Source organism: Artibeus jamaicensis, unplaced genomic scaffold, assembly GCF_021234435.1.
Source record: "Artibeus jamaicensis isolate MK-2021 breed Jamaican fruit bat unplaced genomic scaffold, CSHL_Jam_final scaffold_461, whole genome shotgun sequence".
Classification (NCBI taxonomy): Eukaryota; Metazoa; Chordata; class Mammalia; order Chiroptera; family Phyllostomidae; genus Artibeus; species Artibeus jamaicensis.
Genome location: NW_026522045.1, coordinates 7,768,786 through 7,788,899, shown reverse-complemented (window position 1 = coordinate 7,788,899; position 20,114 = coordinate 7,768,786). Strand labels below are relative to the sequence as shown.

General features: G+C 37.6%; 1 protein-coding gene across 1 annotated transcript in view; it reads right to left on the bottom strand.

Annotated features, from left to right (window-relative positions):
• The window catches only part of RNF128 (ring finger protein 128), a 64,712-nt gene that overhangs the window by 3,839 nt on the left and 40,759 nt on the right, over positions 1–20,114 (bottom strand). The window contains exons 4-6 of the mRNA XM_037162210.2: positions 8,811–8,893; positions 7,590–7,686; positions 6,624–6,792 (exon numbers count right to left, since the gene is read on the bottom strand). Coding sequence (XP_037018105.1) covers positions 6,624–6,792; positions 7,590–7,686; positions 8,811–8,893 — 349 coding nt within the window. The remainder of the gene's footprint in view (positions 1–6,623; positions 6,793–7,589; positions 7,687–8,810; positions 8,894–20,114) is intronic.

Genomic DNA, 20,114 nt, shown 5'->3' with positions numbered 1-20,114 from the left:
AAGACTAAGGAATAATCACAGATTAGAAACTAAGAGGACATTACAATTACATGAAATGTGGATCTTTCAACAAATTAGGTTATAGAAGGAACATACCCAAATATAATAAAAGCCATATATGACAAACCAACAGATAATACCTTACTCAAAGATGAAAAGCTGAAAGCTTTTCTTCTAAAACCAGGAATAAGACTGTGGTAGGCAGTTAGATACACATGAGCAAAGCAAGGATGATAGGCCAGCTACAGAAGATCACCAGGGCAGAAAGCCCCAGTGCCCAGCAAGGGGCAAACCTGGGAAAATAAGAACCTTGTCCCCAGCATAACTTTTCCACCTTTAGCATGTTGATGGCCATGTGGTTTAGACCCCCTGATCTTTCATAGCTCTGGCCATGTGGTTGGGACCCTCCCCTGACATGTTGCTAGTTATACAGTTAGACACCTTTAGAGGATGAACTAACTACCAAGGTGGCTGGAGAATAGCTCTTAAGTATTAAGGTCTGAGGACAATGAGTTTCTGATCTGCAGCAAATACATCTAGGCCTCAGCTGTGTTTCAGCTCCAGGCCCAGAAAAGCAGCAAAACCAGATGGAGAGATGACACAGCTGACACCAGAACCTGCTGTATTGACTAATGAACCCCTGCCCCTGGCACCAACCAATCATTAGAGATCACATCTCTGAAAGGACACACCTAGAAAGGTGATGAACATTCTACTGAGATCTTCTGCTGGGGACTCCCCTAAAATCCACATGTTTAAAAGCCCTTATGAGGAACACCCAATGTGGCTTTCCCTCTCTCTCCCTCTTGTGAGCATGCTAGCCACCTGACCCTCTTACCCCCACCACTGTGCCTTTCTTCTCCCCTTCTTCTTCCCCCAAGGTATCTTATCTTTACCCTTTTCTCTTCTAACCTCTAAGGGCCCTTCTTTTGCCTCTGTAACTTGTTTCCTGAGCCTCTTTCTTCTACAGCTCTCTTCTATCTCTGTAACTTACTGAATAAACTTCCACTTATAGTTTGAGTCTTATCTCTAAAATTTTTCTTAGCTAGAACTCAAGTACCCAGTGCTGAAATAAGGTCCACTCTCTGGCAACATTCTGGTGCTGTTCCACAGACAACAAAGACAGGGGTGCCCAGTCTCACCACTCCTACACAATACAGTATTGTAAATCCTAGTTAGAGCAATTTGTCAAGAAAGTGAAAAAAGCCCTCAAAATCAAAAAGGAAGAAGTAAAATTATCTGTTTCCAGATGACATGACCTTATACAGAAAAAACACTAAAGATTACACTAAATGATAGTTAGAACTAATGAGTTCAATAAAGTTGCAGGACAAAAAAATCAAAATACAAAAATAAATCACTAGTGCATCTCTATATATAATGAAATATCTGAAATAGAAATAAAGAAAATTCCTTTTGCAATAGCATCAAAAACAACAAAATACTTATTAATAAATTTAACCAAAGAAGTAAAAAAAAACTTGTACAATGAAAATTATAAAACACTGGTGAACAACTTGAAGAAGGCACAGATAAATGAAAAGGTCCAATGTTCATGAAGCATAACAATTAATACCATTGAAATTTTCATACTACTCAAAGCCACGTATAGATTCAGTGGAATCCCTATCAAAATCCCAATGGCATATTCACAGATATATTAGCAAACCCTAAAATTAATATGTAGCCATAGAAAAGCCTATATAGCAAAAGTGATCCTGAGAAAGAAGAACAAAATGGGAGGCTTCACACTTCCTAATTTCAAACTGTACTACAAAGCTATAATAATTAAAATTGTATGGTACTGGCATAAAAACAGGCACATAGATCAATGGAACAGAAGTGAGAGCCTATAAATAAACCCATGCATATTCAGTCAACTTATTTTTGACAAGGGAACCAAGAACACTCAATGTGGCAAACAGAGTTTTATCAATAAATGATATTCTGTAAACTGTATATTCACATGCAGTACAATGAAACTGTACCCCTACTCACAAAAATGAACTAAAAATGAATTCAGCACTTAAACATAAGAGCTGAAAGCATAAAACTCCTAGAAGAAAACACAGAGAAAAAGCTCCTAGACATTGGTCTTGAAACAATTTTTTGGCCATGACACCAAAATACAAGGAACAAAAGCAAAAATCAACAAGTGATACTACAGCAAAATAAAAAGCTTCTGCACAGCAAAATAAGCAATCAACAAAGTGAAGAGGCAACTTACAGAATGGAAGATAATGTTTGCAAACCACATATTACATAAGATATTAATATCCAAAATATATAAGGAACTCATACAACTCAATAGCAAAATACCAAATAATCCAATTAAAACATGGACAGAGGAACTGAATACATATTTTTTCAAATACATATGAACAGCCAACAATTACATGAAAAGATGTTCAATATCAGTAACCATCAGGGGAATACAAAACCAAACCAAAATGATATATTGTTATTTGAGTAAGATATTAGAACAGCTATTATCAAAAGGATAGAAGGTAAGTGTTGGTGAGAATGTAAATTGGTACACTATGAAAAACAGTATGGAGGTTCCTCAAAATATTAAAAATAGAACTACCATATTACCCAGCAATCTTGCTTCTGGATATTTATCCAAGGAAATTGTATCAGTATCTTGAAGAGATACTGTATCTCCATGTTCACTGCAGCATTATTAACAATAGCTAAGACATGAAAACAACCTAAGTGTTCATTGACAGATGAAGAGATAAAGAAAATTATATAAAGGGTATTGTTCATAAATGAGAAGTAAGGAAACCCTGCCATTTGCAGGCATAGATAGACCTTGAGGGCATTGTGCTAAGTGAAACAAGTCAGACAGAAAGACAAATACTACATGATCTCACTTATATATGGAGTCTATAAAAAGCCAAACTCATAGAAATAGAGAGTATGATGGTGGTTGCCAGGGGCTGGGAATTAATGGAAATGGGGAAATGTTGGTCAAAGAGTACAAACTTCCAGTTATAACATTAATAAGTTCTGGGGATCTATTGTACCAAATGGTGACTATAGTTAACAATACTGCATTATATAGCCCTGGCTGGTATAGCTCAGTGGATTGAGCACGGGACTGTGAACCACATGATCGCAGTTTGATTCCTAGTCAGGGCACATGCCTGGGTTGCAGGCCAGTTCCCAGCAGGGGACACATGAGGGGCAACCATACATTGATATTTCTCTCCTTCTCTCCTTCCCTTCCCCTCTAAAGATAGATAAATAAAATATTTTTTAATTTAATTTATTTATCTTTAGAAGGGAAAGGAAGGAGAGAGGGAGAGAAATACCAGTGTATGGTTGCTTCTGGTGCACCCCCTGCTGGGAACTGGCCTGCAACCCAGGCATGTGCCCTGACGGGGAATCGAACCGTGATATTGTGGTTCACAGGCCCGTGCTCAATCCACTGAGCTACACCAGCCAGGGCTGTAATAAAATCTTTAAAAAAAACCCAATACTGCATTATATACTTCAAAGTTGCTAAGAGAGCAGATCTTAAATGTTTTTACCACAGGTAAAATTTTTTAAATTTTATAATTATTCTGCAATATATATGTGTATCATATCAGCATGTTGTACACCTGAAACTATGTTATCTATCAATTATGTATATCTCAATTAATCTAGGGAAAAAAGGACATGTAATGTGGGATCCTGGGACATAAAAAATAACATTAGTGGGTTAACTGATGAAATTTGATTAACATTTGTAGTTTAGTTGGTATCTTATCAGTTAATTTCCTGGATTTGATTATTGCATATGGTAATATAAAATGTTAACATTTGGAAAAGTCATGTGATGGGTATATGGGCATTTTTGTACTATTTTTGAAGCTTTTCTGTTAACCTGAAAGTATTTTGAATTAAAATTAATGAAAATTTGTGAAATTGCTCTTGATCCCTACCCTTCATGAATTCTGATCTAATCATACTGGGGTAGAGCCCAAGCATCAGTAATGTTTAAAGTTTCTTTGGGTGATTCTAATTTACAGCCAAGTTTAAGAACCAAGACCCTTATTTAGTGGTCCTCAAAGTGTTGTCCCTGGACCAGCAGCATCAGTACTACCTGAGAACTTACTAGAAATGAAAATTCTCAGGCTCCAACCCAGATCTACTGAGTCATAAATTGGTGGTAGCACCTCTTAGCAAGCCCTCCAGGTGATTTGATGCATACTTAAGTTTGAAAACTAGTGCTCTTAATAGAACTTAGCACAATGATCGGACACATAGACATAAACAAATCAAGTATGTGTTTACAAAGTTATTTAAATCAACTATCATAATAATAATCAATGATTAGTAGGCAAGCTACCTGAAGTAGTGATCCATAATCACATATAAAATTAACTGTATTCTAGGTGGTCATTCATTCGACACTTAAATTTGAGTATCTATTATGTGGCAGACTGTGCTAGGTGCAGATATAAAACGGTGAATAATAGGATGTTGTCCCTACCCAAGGAACTTTAAAAAGTTTTAATACAATTCAGTGCAATAAGTACAATGATAGAAGCAGACAGTAGGGTCACATATGCAAGTCAAGGGAGCCTTCTCAAAGAGGGGGAAATTTTAAAGGCAGAACAGGAGTTAGACTAGTCTTCCCCAATTATTGGAGGAGGAAGGCCGGAAGGAATGGACAGAGAGAAGATAGTGGCTCAAACTATAACTGTGGAATAAAGGTTGGAAATTAGTAAGTGAATTAGAGAAAAAGGATATTGAATCAATAGAAAAAAGAAGAGAGAAGAATCAAGGACAAAGAGATAGTGCCTCCCTTGTTTCAGGTTTGAGGCACTTGGGTAGGTGTTACTATCAGTCATCCTTATGAAGAATACAGGAAGTGAAATGATCATAATTTCATTTACTTCTCAAAAAAAAAAAAACTATTATGCTTACCACCTGCCCTGATAGGAAGAACAGGGTACCAAAAGAAGTAGGTTGGAACTTTTAAAAATAAGCCTAGCAATAAACTGAATTATCTTGTACACTCTCCTTTATCTTCACTGAATTCTATTACCACACAGTTAGGGGTACAAAATCTCATCCGGGGCAAATAGACAATGATTTCCTATTATAGGCAGAATAATCCAGAGATTGCTAGGATTCTTATGATGATTTTATACTCTAGGACATGTCTGAAGATTCGATTACATAAAATAAAAGGTTTGTATTTGTATATTATTCTTAGGGACATCTTCAGAAATGGTATCTATGGCACTGATAAGCCTACAGAGGACGAAGGTTTATGTCATAAGAAGCTGACATTTGACATATCAGAAGTTATCTTGACATTTAGTTTTTCTTCAACTTTATGACAAAATGTATCTCAAAATGAGGATTAAGAAAAAAATTCAAACCATAAGAAAGGTGGAAGTTTAAGACACAAACAATTTTGTATAGAGGTTTTCTAAGAAAAAAAACAGAATTCCCTAAAATTTCTTTGCTGCTATGATATTACTAAGTTGCAATGTTGATTGATATGAATTTAAAAATAATGTACAGTAGTCCCCTCTAATCTGCAGGGGATATGTTCCAAGCCCCACTAGTAGATGCCTGAAACTGCAGATAGCACTGGTTTCTATATAAACTAAGTTTTTTCCTGTGTACATGCATATGATAAAGTTTAATTTATAAATTAGGCACAAGTAAAAGATTAACAACAATGAATAAAATAGAACAATTATAACTACAGTGTAATAAAAGTCATGTGAATATGCTCTCACCAATCTTATTATATTGTACTCACCCTTCTTCTTACAATGTGTGATGATACAATGCCTATGTGATCAGATTGAGTGAGGTAAATGACATAGGTATTATGACATAGCATTAGGCTACTATAAGGGTTACTTGGACACAAGCACTGCAGTATAACAGTCCATCTTATAACTGATGTGGATACTAAGTGACTAATGGGCTAGGAGCTTATACAGTGTGAGATTTCATCACAGTACTGAGAAGAGTGCAGAGTTTAAAAATTATGAACTGTTTATTTCTGGAACTGTCCATTTAATATTTTCAGACTGTGGCTGATTGTGGGCAACTGAAACCATGGAAAGCAAAACCATGGATGAGGGGATACTACTGTATTTAGTTTTAGTTTCCAAGTTTTGTTCATTTCATGATAAATAATCAACAGGTGGCAGCACATACTATTCTTAAAGTTTCAATCTGTGCAAAAATGGGTTCCTGAGAAGTTATGTATAATCAAGCTTTCAGAGATTGAATTCAATTTTATCATTTCAGAACTCCTTTCCTAATTTCTGGTTGGTGTGCAATAAACAATGGCTTCTGAAGTTTAAAGTTGGGTAGGTGGTAATTTTTCTCCTTACCCTCTGTAAATTAACAAGAGAATGCTTAAATGAGTCAGAGAATCTTTCTAATAAAACTTTTCTTCTGTTAATAATTCCATTCCTAAGGTATTCAATATTTCATGTTTCAGGTACATTTGAATATGTATATTAAGTTAACATGGGGGTACATACTGCATTGCATTGTTCACAGAAAACATCTGAAATGTATTGATGGATGAGTAGAACAAATGCTAAGATCCACAATGGATTTTTGTGGGGCACTTTGATCCTTAGCATGGTGCTTACTTGCTGACTGCACATGTTCCTCCAAAGGTGGTTCATCTGCTCCCTGAACTGAAGCATATCCAGATGATGCAGTCTCACTGCGATTATCCTCTTCATGAGGAGAGGCACTATTGGATATTTCATTGGATACAGGGACTTGTAAAGACACTGATCCATCTTCAACATCCACCTTTGAAAGGCATTTGAACAAATTAAAAGACTGTCAGACTATATGCTTTTCTTTAACATACCATACAATGTTTATTGATACGTGACTTATTAGAGCAATGCTTTTAACCTTTTAAACCTATAATCCCTTTTAATAATCACAAAAATCTCTTGCTGGTCTCAGCCAGGGCAGTTGGAGTAATTGGGTCCACCAATGGGGCAAAAGGTGTTACAAACAGATTTTTTTTGTTATACCTGACATATTCATCTGGGTGATCCTAGCACTTCATAATATAATGCCTGGTACAAGGTAGTCAATCAAAAAGAAAACCTATGCTGTTCTGTAAGGGAATTGAGAATCATGTTATTCTATATATCTCTTACAATCGGGAAGAGGTTTTTTTTTTTTTTTTTAGCTTGATCCTCTGTTGTGTGTACTGTGGAAGAGGTAGTTTTAATTTTCCATTTACCAAATAAAATTTAATATTTATTATACTTTCTGGAACTATAAAAGCTCATTAAGCTACAAGTTTGGTTACTATGGAATAGTAAGACAGCAAAAAAATGAGAAAGGGATATCAGAAGCCAGTTGGTAATTTATATGGTTATTACTTCAAATTCTGACCAAAAACCAGGTACATTTGAGGAAAGGGGTGGAGAATGAAAGTGGAGGTGATATAAGCAGGTCCAATTTTGGATATAAACTGTAAGTACAGCACATTACAAAGATAAAATAAGCATGTTATTCTCGCGAAGGCTCAGGAACATAAATAATGCATTGCTTAAGTTTCCTCATATAAATAGTTTAGTAATGTTTACCTCAATTCCCAAAGCTTTGAGTATGTCACATTTGCACATAGGACAAGTCCTGTGTTCTAACAGCCATGGGTCAACACATGTCTTATGGAAAATATGGCTAATGAAGAAAAAAAAACCATATAACTTATTTATCAGTTGTGAAATAGCAATACTTTGCCTAATATACTACTACAGGTTACCCTATAATTTTACTTCATATTTTAACAGACGCTTGTTTTTAATTTTAAACACACTATTACAGTATGTGGTTTTCAATCTTTTTCATCTCATGGCATGTATAAACTAATTACTAAAATTCTGTAGCACACTAAAACATATTTTTTTGCCTGACAAAAGATAGGTATAATTTTTATTCACTCACACCGAATGGCTATGGCAGTGTTGACTATTGTCATTTTTTTAAACAATCTATGGGAAGAGTTCAATGCCCTTGAATAAACAGTCAGGTATTGCATGTTTTAAAAATTCTTACAGCACACTTGTTCAAAATTGCTACATTACAGCATAAATACTAAGGAAGAGCCACAGAAGCAAAATTTGGAAATTGCATAATATAGTATTTTCAAATATAAAAGCCTTATTGCTCTAGTTAAAAAGAAATAGTTTCAGTACTCATTACTTGAAAAATGGCTAAGATGCTGCTGACCTAAGACTTTGTATAGTATTTCATATCTTAATTATCTTGTCATTCCCTAACTGTATGTAACATGGTATGTTTGGTCATTCCTAATAATATAGTACAAAATTGTACTGAGTACAACACAGTGCTGATACTTTAGACAATGTGATACATTCCAAGAGAACCACTATGTAACAGGTAAAAAAAAAAGAGTGTTAAGAAAGCTTTCAAATGTGGATAAAAAAAGAATAAAGACCTCCAAATAGGAAGTAATAAGTTGATTTTATGTTTTTTTTCTTAATAGGATTTTTAGAATGAATGTAAATAATCCAGTATGTGTGTATACAAATAAATTGTGGTGCTGACTAGGTTCTCAATTTATATGGAACTATTTTCCTAATTGTACCAGATTATGGAAACTTTACATAATTAGCCTTATAGTATTTTCAATAATATTAAAAAATAAAGCATTCTCTTATATTTAAATAAAAATAATTTAAATTAAACACATCAATTTGGAAATATTCAAAATAGTTTCCCCTTACAATCAATTTTGTAAGTCAGCTATTCTTATTGATAATATAAGTGGAAATCAAACTTACTTGCAGGTTAAGATGCGTACTAAATCATTTGGTTTATATAGTTCAATACACACAGCGCAACTATCTCCATCAGGGCCAATTTCCTATGAGCAAATAGTTATTATTACTCTAATAGATAAGAAATAATACATTAAACTACAGAGCAACATCATAAATACATGTATTTAAATTGTATTAAGTCCTATAGAAGGAAGAATATCATATCACTAACGACTATTTTAAATAAGCAATTTAAAATTATTTTGTCTTAATTGGAATCTGAAGAAAAGTGAAACTTTACCAAGTAGAAAAATGATTGCTAGGTGCTAGGAGTGGAAGAAATACAGAGAAGTTGGTATAAGGGCACAAACTTTCAGTTATAAGGTCTGAGCATCTAACGTAAAACATGGTAACTATAGTTGATAACACATTATATAACTGAAATTTAAAATAAAAAGTATTTAGTCTTAATATGCAAAAATGAACCAGAGAACTGATGGACATGGGCAACAATGTGGTGACTACAAGGGGGAGAGGTGGAGGCAGGTAGAGGAGAGTATAGGGAGAATAAATGGTGATGAAAGGAGACTTGACTTGGGGTGGTGAACCACACAATACAGTGTACAGATGATGTGTTATAGAATTGTGTACCTGAAACCTGTATAATTTTGTTAACCAGTGTCACCCCAATAAATTCAATAAAAAGGAAAAAAGGAAAAGAATAATGTCAACCAAAATGGGAATAGACTAAAGAAAAATGTATAGCATTAATTTAAACATTTTTCTAGTTTTAGAATTTACAAAATGCAATTTGTATAATTCTTTAGCTATGTTGTACCATTTAAAGAAAATTAAGACTTCTGGTCAAGTGGTGGCATAGGTAAACACTTCATGCCTCCTCATAAAATCACATCAAAATTACAACTAAATTATAGAACAACCATCACTCAGAACCATCAGAAATTGAGTTGAATGGAAGTCTGACAATGATGGAATTAAAAAAACCACATCCATCTAGACTGGTAGGAGGAGTGGAGATGTGGAATGGGCCGGTCTCACATCCATGTGTGGTGGATAAAAATTTGAAAGGGGTATCTTGGGAGCAAAGAGCCCCAGCCCCACACCTGGCTCCCCAGCCTAGCATTCCACTGCCAGGAAGATAAGTGCCCATAACTTCCAGCTGCAAAAACTAGCAGGGATTGAACCAGTGGAAGGAACTTCTCAAGTCCTAAATAGTTCCTCTTAAAGAACCCACACACAAACTTACTCAGACTCACTCCCTCTGAGCTCCAGCACCAGAGTAGCACCTTGAAAGGCACCAGTGGCAAACAGGGAGGAACTGAAGTGTCTGGCATCAAGGCAAGAGGTGGGGGACAGCTTTCTCCCAAACAGAAAAGGGTAGAGTGGCAGAGCCAGCAAGCAGATGCCATATCTAAGACTCCATCAACCTGGCTAACACTGTTTGACCCAACCTGGAGATCCTGTGAGGCTCTATTCCACCCAACTTAGTGGCTTTTCCATAGAAATTGGTGGTCTTGGTTCATGCTTCACAAGTTCCTAAATCCTTTCAAAGAAGCAACAGCCAGCCTCAGGGAAGCACCAGCCCCTGTACTTCTTGCTAAGTGGCCCCAGGCATGGCAGCAGCAGCAGCCATCTCAGATTGCTTTATAGCTTAAGCAGGATGGCCCCTGACAAAACACAGGTGGGAATTGACATTGCCCTACACTACCTGGGAAACTCCATGGCCTGTGCACCCAGTGGACAGCTACAGTTTCTATCAGAGCACCACCACCTTGCCCCTGCACAGCTGATCCTCTACAGAGGGCAGAGGTTGGTGGTCAAAGGACACAGTCTATACTTGCAGCTGACTTGACTGGGTAAATCTCTCCTATTAACCTGCCAACAGCAACCAAGGATCAACTACAAGAGGAGGGTGTACTCAGCCCATATGAAGGGCATACCTCAATTACGCATCTTGGGTGACAGGGAAGGCTGTGCCACTGGACCCTATAGGACACCTACTATATTAGACCTTGCTACCAAGACAGAGAGTCAAAGCAGCTCCACCTAATACATTGAAACAAACACAGGAAGACTGCCAAAATGAGGAGACAAATAAACATGGCCCAAATAAAAAAAACATATCAAAACTCCAGAAAAAGAACTAAATAAAATGGAGATAAGCAATCTATCAGAGGCAAAGTTCAAAACACTGGTTATAAAGATGGCCAAGGAACTTAGTGATGGCCTCAGCAGCATAAAAAAGACCTAGTAAGAAACAAAGGATAACACTAATTAATTGAAATAAAGAAAATTTATAGCGAAACAACAGTAGAGTGGATGAAGCCAAGAATCAAATCAATGATTTGGAACATAAGCAAAACACAACCAATCAGAACAAGAAGAAAAACAAATTAAAAAAAAAAGGATACTATAATAAGATTCTGGGACAACTTCAAGCATTCTGACATTTGCATCATAGGGGTGCCAGAAGGAGAAGAGAAAGGGAAAGAAATTGGAATTCTATTTGAAAACATAATAAAGGAAGTCTTTCCTAATTTGGTGAAGGAAACAGACATGCAAGTCTAGGTAGCACAGAGTCCCAAACAAGATGGATGCAAAGAGGCCCACTCCAAGACACATCATAATTAAAATGAAAAAGGTTAAAAATAAAAAGAGAATCTTAAAGGCAGCAAGAGAAAAGCAGTTAGTTACCTATAGGGGACTTCTCATAAGACTGTGAGCTGATTTCTCAAAAGAAACTTTGAAGGCTAGACAGGATTGACAAGAAATATTCAGTCATCAAAAGCAGGAACCTACAGCCAAGATTGCTTTACCCAGCAAAGATATAATTTAGAATCTAAGGGCAGATAAAGAGCTTCCCAGACAAGAAAAAACTAAAGGAGTTCATCATCACCAAACCATTATTATATGAAATGTTAAAGAAGCTTATTTAAGAAAGAAAAAGATCAAAACTATGAACAATAAAATTGCAATAAGTACACATCTATCAACAACTGAATCTAAAAAACAAACTAAGCAAGCAAGAACAAAGACAGAATCATGGATATGGAGAGCATTTTGATGGCTGCTGGATGGGAGAGGGTATGGTGGAATGGGTAAAAATGTGAGGGTATTAAGAAGTACAAATAGGTGGTTACAGAATAGCCATGGGGATGTAAAGTACAGTATAGAAATGGAGTAGCCAAAGAACTTATATGCGGACATGAACAATGGTGTGGGGGTACATGAGGGAGTGAAGGGTGCTGGGTGGATGGGGGCAAATGGAAAAAAAATTTGGGCAACTGTAATAGCATAATCAATAAAATATGATTAAAATAAAATAAAATCACTGCTGAAAAATTTTTTAAAAGTTAAAATATAATTCACGTACACTAAAGTTCACTTTTTATTATACAGTTTTACAAATTCATAGCAGCATACAGTCACTTAATTGCCACCACAATCAAGATATAAGATAGTTTTATTAATTCAACAAATTCCTCTGTATCCATTTATAGTTATCCTCTCCTTTCACCCCCACCCTCTGGCAACCACTGATCTATTTTCAGTTCCTATACTTGAGGCTTTTCCAGAATATTCTATAAATGGACTCCTGCATTTGATTCTGGCTTCTTTCACTTAATGCATTTCAGATTCATCCATATTGTTGTGTGTATTGCTGGGGTCCCTTCCCTTTAAATTTCTAAATAGTATTCCAAGATATGAATGTACCACAGTGTTTTTTTTTACATTCACCATTTGAAGGACATTTGGGTTCTTTCCCATTTTTTTGGTAATTATTAATAAAGCCAAACAATTGTGTACAAGTCTTTATGTGAACATATTTTTTTCTCTAGGGTAAATATTATTAGTGAGATTTCTTGGTTGTTTGGAAAGTGTATATTTGGTTTCATGAAAATTTGCCAAACTGTTTTCCAAACTGGCTATACATTGCAATCTCACCAGGAAATTTTTGAGAGTTATAATTTTTCCACATCTTGGCCAACTTTTGGTGTTTTCAGTTGTATTGGTATTAGCTATTCTAATGAATGTGCTGTGGTATCTAAGTATGGTTTTATTTGTATTTCCCTAATGACTAATGATATTGAGCATCTTTTTATGTGCTTTTTTTTGCTATCCATAGATATTCTTCAGTAAAATGTCTGTTTTGCCCACTTTTCAATAGATTTTTTTATGTTGAGTATTGAGAGCCATTTATATATTCTAGATACAGCTTTTTATCAGTTATGGGATTTGCAAATATTTTCTTTTAGTCCGTTGCTTGTCTTTTCATTCTCTTAACATTGTCTTTCAAAGAGCAAAAAGTCTTAATTTTGACAGTGTTAAATTTTGCATTAAAAATATTTTTTCATTTATTTTTAGACAGAGGGGAAGGGAGGAGAAGAGAGGGAGAGAAACATCACTGTGTGGTTGCCTCTAGCATGCCCCCTACTGAGGACCTAGCCCACAACCCAGGTATAAATCCAATGAGCCTCACCAGCTAGGGCCAATTTTTTTTATTTTTTAATGGGCATGTTTTTGTATCACATGAAAGCAATCTTTGCCTAACCCAAGTAATGAAGATATTTTTCTCTGAAGTTTTCTTCTAAAAATTCATAGTTCTACATTTTATGTTTAGGCATGTGATCCATTTTGTGTTAATTTTTACAAAGTATATAAAGTATGGATTGAGGTTCACTTTTTCACATGTGGATACTCAATCATTGTATATGGAGAGCCAACAATTGGCTATCTTTTCTTTATCAAATTGCATTGGTACATTTGTCAAAATCAATTAATCATATGTGTGTAGGTCTATTTCTGAACTCTCTCTTCTGTACCATCTATTTATTTATTTATTTAAATTTTATTTAGTTATTTTTTAAGTACAGTTTTTTGTCTATTTCTCCCATCCCAGCCCCCCCTGCCCCTTCTCCCCACCTCCCTCCCATTCACCCCCCCAGTCCTCATCCCTGTGTCTTTCATACTTGTTCCTCAAAATCCCTCCCCATTTTTCCCCTTAAATTCCCTTCCCTCTCCCCTCTGGTCGCTGCTGCCCACTTGTTCTCTATTTCAGTGTCTTTGTTTTTATTCTGTTTGCTTGTTTGTTTTGTTGTTTAGCTTCCCGTTAAAGGTGAGATCATATGGTATTTGTACCATCTATTTAAATAAAGATCTCTCTTTTCTCCAATACCACAATATTTAAAAATTTTTTTATTGTTGTTCAATTACAGTTGTCCCCATTTTACCCCCTGTTACACTACCCTGTCCTACCCATCTCCCTCCCACACTCAATCCTCACTGCCCCCTGTTGTCTTTGTCCATGGGTCCTTTACACATGTCCCTTGACTTAACCCTTTCCCTTCTTTCCCCCACTGTCCTCCTCACCCCACTCCTCTGGTCATTGTCAGCTTTTTTCTTTATTTCCATGTTTCTGGTTCTATTTTGTTTGCTTGTTTTGTTAATTACGTTCCACTTATAGGTGAGATCGTATCAATATAACAGTATCTGGACTATTGTAGCTTTAAAATAACCCTGCAAATCAGGTAATGTTAGTCATCCAATTTGTTCTTCTTTATAAAAACTGCAAACAGCCAAAGTATCTATCAGTAGATGAATGGATAAAAAAGTTGTGGTACATTTACATAATGGAATTCTACATGGCTGTAAAGAGAAGAAAATCTTACCTTTTGTGAGAATGGATGGACCTGCAGATTATTATGCTAAGTGAAATAAGCCAATCAGAGAAAGACAAAGACAAGTTGATCTCACTTACATGTGGAATCTAGTAAAATATGAGGTGGGACCCAAGAAAAACCTTGAATTCTCTTCTGGAGGACAGGCCTCTTTAGTAAAAGCTTCCCCCCATAGGTGAGTATTATAGAAACCCATCTGTATCAGTGTACCATTTGGTATTGTTGTGAGAGGCTGCATTTGGTTTCGGTGAAATTTTTTTGCAGACTCTCAATGTATTTGCCCATTTCATGATGGGTGATTTAGGAGCACACATGTGCACTGCCCATACTGATGAGTGTTCAGCAATTTTTGACCAAAACCAGCATAACCCTTGTGCCTCATCCCCTCTATTCACCCAATCTCACCCTGAGCAACTTTTTTTTTAATTCCCCAGATTACAAAAAAGTCCTCAAAGGAAAATGTTTTGCCAATATGGAAGGGACAGAACAAAAAAAGGCGTAAACACTAAAAGGCATAAAAATCGACAAGTTCCAAAACTGTTTAAAGCTGTGGAAAAAAGCCTTAATTGCTGTATTGAATGGAATGGAGACTACTTTGAAGGCGACTGAAGTTTAAACATGTAAGAATGAGTACCCAATTTTTTATATATAAATTCTGGGTTTTTGGGTCCCCTCTTGTAAACTGACAAACAAAATAGAAACAGAGGTACGGTTACATTGAACAGACTAAGAGCTGTCAGATTTGAAGGCATTAGCCAAAGAACATATATGCATGACACATAGACACAGACAACAGTGTGGGGATAGCCAGTGGGAAGGAGGAACGGGGCTGGGTGGAGGTGGGCAGAGGGGAGGTATGGGGACATCTTTAACAGTGTCAGCAATAAAAATAAAGTTAAGGAGGCTTTCAAGATGGCGATGGAGTAGGACGGAGCAGATACCAGGTCCTAGTACAAAAGGGAGAGAAACCTGTCCAATCGGAGGAGGAGAAACCAGCAAGCCAGTAGTTGCCAAACATATATGAAAATAAGAGACCAGAAACCTCATCGGTCACCGAGGAACCAGATGGTAGGGAGAGAGCAGCGGTACAGTAGTCTCTGGGATGGAGCAAAGAGAAACAGCAGGGATCTCCGCCGGTGCATGGTAGGGGAACCAGCGCCCAGTGGCAAGAGCCCAAAGGCACCTGGGACAGCGTTCAGAGCCCAGACAGCTCCCTCCCTGGGATTTTTCTGCTGGGCAGGACAGGCGGCCCAGGCAAAGAGGTGTGGAAGGGATTTCAGACTGCACACAATTTGGGGGACTAGTTGCCCGGACACGCAGTGTATCTGTGTGAGTGCCTGACGGTGCCTAGGCCAACAGTTCAGTGCCCAGAAAGCTCCCTCCTTAGCATTTTTGGCCCGAGACCTGCCAAGTGGCCCAACCAGAGGGAAGCAGAGGAGATTTTAGCCTGTGCATAGTTTGGAGGTCCTGCGCCTGGTGGGAAGTGTGTCTGGGCGAGTGCCTAACAGCGCCTGGGACAGCCTTCAGTGCCCAGATGGCTCCCTCCCTGGGATTTTTCGGCCGGACAGGCCAAGTGGCCCAGGCAAAGAGGTGTGGAAGGAATTTCAGCCTGCTCACAATTTGGGGGACAAGTCGCCCGACAAGCAGTGTATCTGGGCGAGTGCCTGATGGCGCCTAGGCCAAAGTTCAGCACCCAGATAGCTCCCTCCCTAGGATTTTTGGGCTGAGACCTGCCAAGAGGCCGAACCAGAGGGGAGCAGAGGAGATTTCAGCCTGCACACAGTTCTGGGTCCAGCGCCCGGTGTGGTGCTGCTACATCCCTAGGTTTTTTCGACAGAGGTTGGCCAGGGGACCCAGACAAACACAGGAGCAGAAGGGATACACACCACGCAGCGTGCCATGACGTGCATACAGAGTTTCTAGGTGGGCGCCCAGTCCTCAGATCGGCTCCCAGCTTCCAGTCCAACCTCCTCAGATTATCTGGAAGCCCCGGGTGCTGAGGGGTCCTGGGGAAAGAGCTGAGACCCTCAACCCCCTCCCTTTCTGGCCAAGCAAGGTGGGGTGCCAGGAGAGACTTGTTTGATAGAGTTTGCAGAGAGGGTGCTGAGGACAAAGGGTCCCAACCAAGGACTCTGTGGGTGCCAGCCCAGGAGAACTGAGAGGTACAGCGTGGGGCTCTGAATCCAATAGACACAACAGCCTGGTCTGCTTCACACCCAGCTTGGCAGTGAACCCAAGATTGGGCAGAAGGCCTAGAGCTTCCCAACAGAACAGGGGCAGGTCTGTGCTCAATCCCGAGGGAACCAGGCAACTAGGCCACTGCAGGTGCCCACAAACACAGCAAACCAGCTCATGGCGGTAACCCCTGGGAGGGGAGTGCTGTGAGGAAGTCCTAGTTCCCCATTGTAGGGAGCTGGGGAGAGGCACCAAGTGTCTGGATCCTGAGAGGGGCTGGCTGAAAAAATCACAACAATCCACCCTCAGCCAACTGCAACCAGAAAAACTGGTTTGGCTAGTTTGAAGCCAACAAGTGACATTTCCTTTTTTGATGTTGTTTTTGGGGGATTCTTTTTGTTTGTGTGCTTTTTGTTTATTGTTTCTTGTTTTTTTTAATTTTACTTTATTTTCTTTTTATTCTTTCTTTCTTTTTTTATTTTTCTTCTTTCTCCATTCCTTTTCTTTATCTTTTTGCTTTTTTAAAGTAATCTGTTATTTCTTTTAAATTTTATTACTGTTTCATATTTCCATACTTTTGTACTCTTTTCCCAGATTTTCTGTTTTATTTCTTCTTCTTTTCTTTCTAAACTTATTGCTCTTTCTTCCATTCCCCTAACATTTTTTTCCTTCTTCCTCTTATTTCTTTCCTTGTCATTTCTTTCTTTTACCCACAAGAGTCACAATCAACTTGAAAATATGAAAAGACCAGAGCTGGACCCATAGAAGAGGCCTCCCAATAGTAGAGTCAGAGAGACAAATTGCACATTGCTGTAGGAGAGAAGCCAAGAGTTGCTTCATATTTGAGTAGGTAGAAGCAGAGAACGACAGGATAATTGAAAGAGACTGCACCACTGAAATTCACAGGCATTCCACCACAAAAGTTCACACCATAAACCCAGGATGTCAAAACAGATTAATCTGAGAAGCTGAGGCTAACAAGAAGAGTCTCACAAACAATGGGAAGACAAAGAAACAATCCCCAAATGAAAGGAAAGGAGGAACCCTCAGAAAGAATATTAGATGAAATAGACACAAGTCAACTATCAGATATTGAATTCAAAGCATTGGTTATCAGGAATTTCAAAGTTCTCACAATGAGCTACCAGAAACTACAGGGGAGCTATAATGATCTCACCTCGAACTATATCAACATAAAAAAGGAAATAGAAATTATTAGCAAGGGCCAAGAGGAAATGAAGAAAACAATTTCTGAATTAAAAAACACAGTAGAAAGCATTAAAAATAGGGTAGATGAAACAGAAGATCGGATTAGTGAATAGGAGGACAAAGTAGAAAGCATCTCACAGAAAGAACAGGACAGAAAAAAGAGGCTCTGAAAGAATGAAGAGGGATTAAGAGAAATGCAAGACAATATGAAACGTAATAATATCCAAATAATAGGAATACCAGAAGGAGAAGGAGAAGAAGAAGGGATAGAAAACATATTTGAAAGAGTAATGAGAGAAAATTTCCCTAATTTGATAAAAGAAAAAGTCACACAAATCCAGGAATCATACAGAGTCCCATTCAAGAGGAACCCAAGGAGGCCCACTTCAAGACACATCATCATTAAAGTGGCAAAATTCCAAGACAATGAGAGAATCTTAAAGGCAGCAAGGGAGAAAAAAGAAGTAACATACAAGGGAGCCCCAATAAGGTTATCCACTGACTTCTCAATGGAAACACTCTAAGCAAGAAGAGAATGGCAAGAAATATTCCAAGTAATGAGAACCAGAGGCCTACAACCAAGGCTACTTTACCCAGCAAGGCTCTCAATCAAAATAGATGGCCAAATAGAGAGCTTCCAAGACAAAAGAAGCCTAAAAGAATACGCCTCCACCAAACCAGCTCTACAAGAAATATTAAAAGGACTGCTTTAAGGGAATGAAGGAAAAGAGGGAGACAGAGAGGAACACAGGTACAAAAATGGCAATGAATAAGTACCTATCAATAATAACCTTAAATGTAAATGGATTAAATGCTCCAATCAAAAGACACATACTAGTTCAATGGATAAGAAAGCATGACCCACACATATGCTGCCTACAAGAGACCCACCTCAGGACAAAAGACCATCACAGACTAAAAGTGAAAGGCTGGAAACAAATTTTCTAAGCAAATGGACAAGTAAAAAAAGCTGGGGTAGCAATTCTCATATCAGACAAAATAGACTTCAAAAACAGGGCCATGAAGAGAGACCCAGAAGGTCACTTCATAATAATCAAGGGAAGAATCCACCAAGAAGACATTAACATCATGAATATATATGCACCCAACATAGGAGCACCAAAATATATAAGGAAAATCTTAGAGGAATTCAAGAAAGATATAGACAGCAACACAATTATAGTAGGAGATTTTAACACTCCACTATCAAAAATGGACAGATCTTCCAAATAAAATATCAACAAAGATATTGAAGCATTAAACAACACCCTAGATGAAATGGACCTAACTGATATATACAGAGCTCTTCACCCCAAAGAAGCTAAATACACATTCTGTTCAAATGCACATGGAACATTCTCAAAGATAGACCACATGACAGGACACAAAACAAGCCTCAACAAATTCAAGAATATTGAAATCATACCAAGCATTTTCTCTGACCACAACGGACTGAAACTAAAAACTGACCTCAAAGGAAAAAATCCAAAACACCCAAAATCATGGAGACTGAATGGTATGCTATTAAACAAGGAATGGGTCAAGAATTAAATTAGGGAAGAAATAAAAAAGTTTCTGGAAACAAATGAAAAAGATCTCACAACAACCCAAAACTTATGGGACACAGCCAAGGCAGTTTTGAGAGCGAAGTTTATAGCAATACAGGCCTATCTAAAGAAGACAGAAATATCTCAAAGAAACAACCTTACTCTATGCCTGCAAGAGCTCGAGGAACAACAACAAAAACAGCCCAAAGCAAGTAGAAGGAAGGAAATAACCAAGATCAGAAGAGAAAGAAACGACATAGAAACTAAAAGCACTATTCTAAAGATCAATGAATCCAGGAGTTGGTTCTTTGAAAAGATAAACAAAATAGACAAGCCTTTAAGTAGGCTCATCAAGAAAAGAAGAGAGAGGACTCAAATAAACACAATCAGAAATGAAAGAGGAGATATTACAACTGATACTAGAGAAATAGAAAGGATTGTAAGAAATTACTATGAAGAATTGTATGCCAAGAAATTTGAAAACCTAGGGGAAATGGACACATTTCTAGAGAAATATAATCTCCCAAAACTCAATGAAAAAGAAGTAGAACACCTGAATAGACCAATAACAGCAAAAGAAATTGAAGCAGTAATCAAAAAATTCCCATCACAGAAATGCCCTGGACCAGATGGTTTCACAGGAGAATTCTACAAAGCATTTAAGGAAGAACTAACCCCTATTCTTCACAGACTAT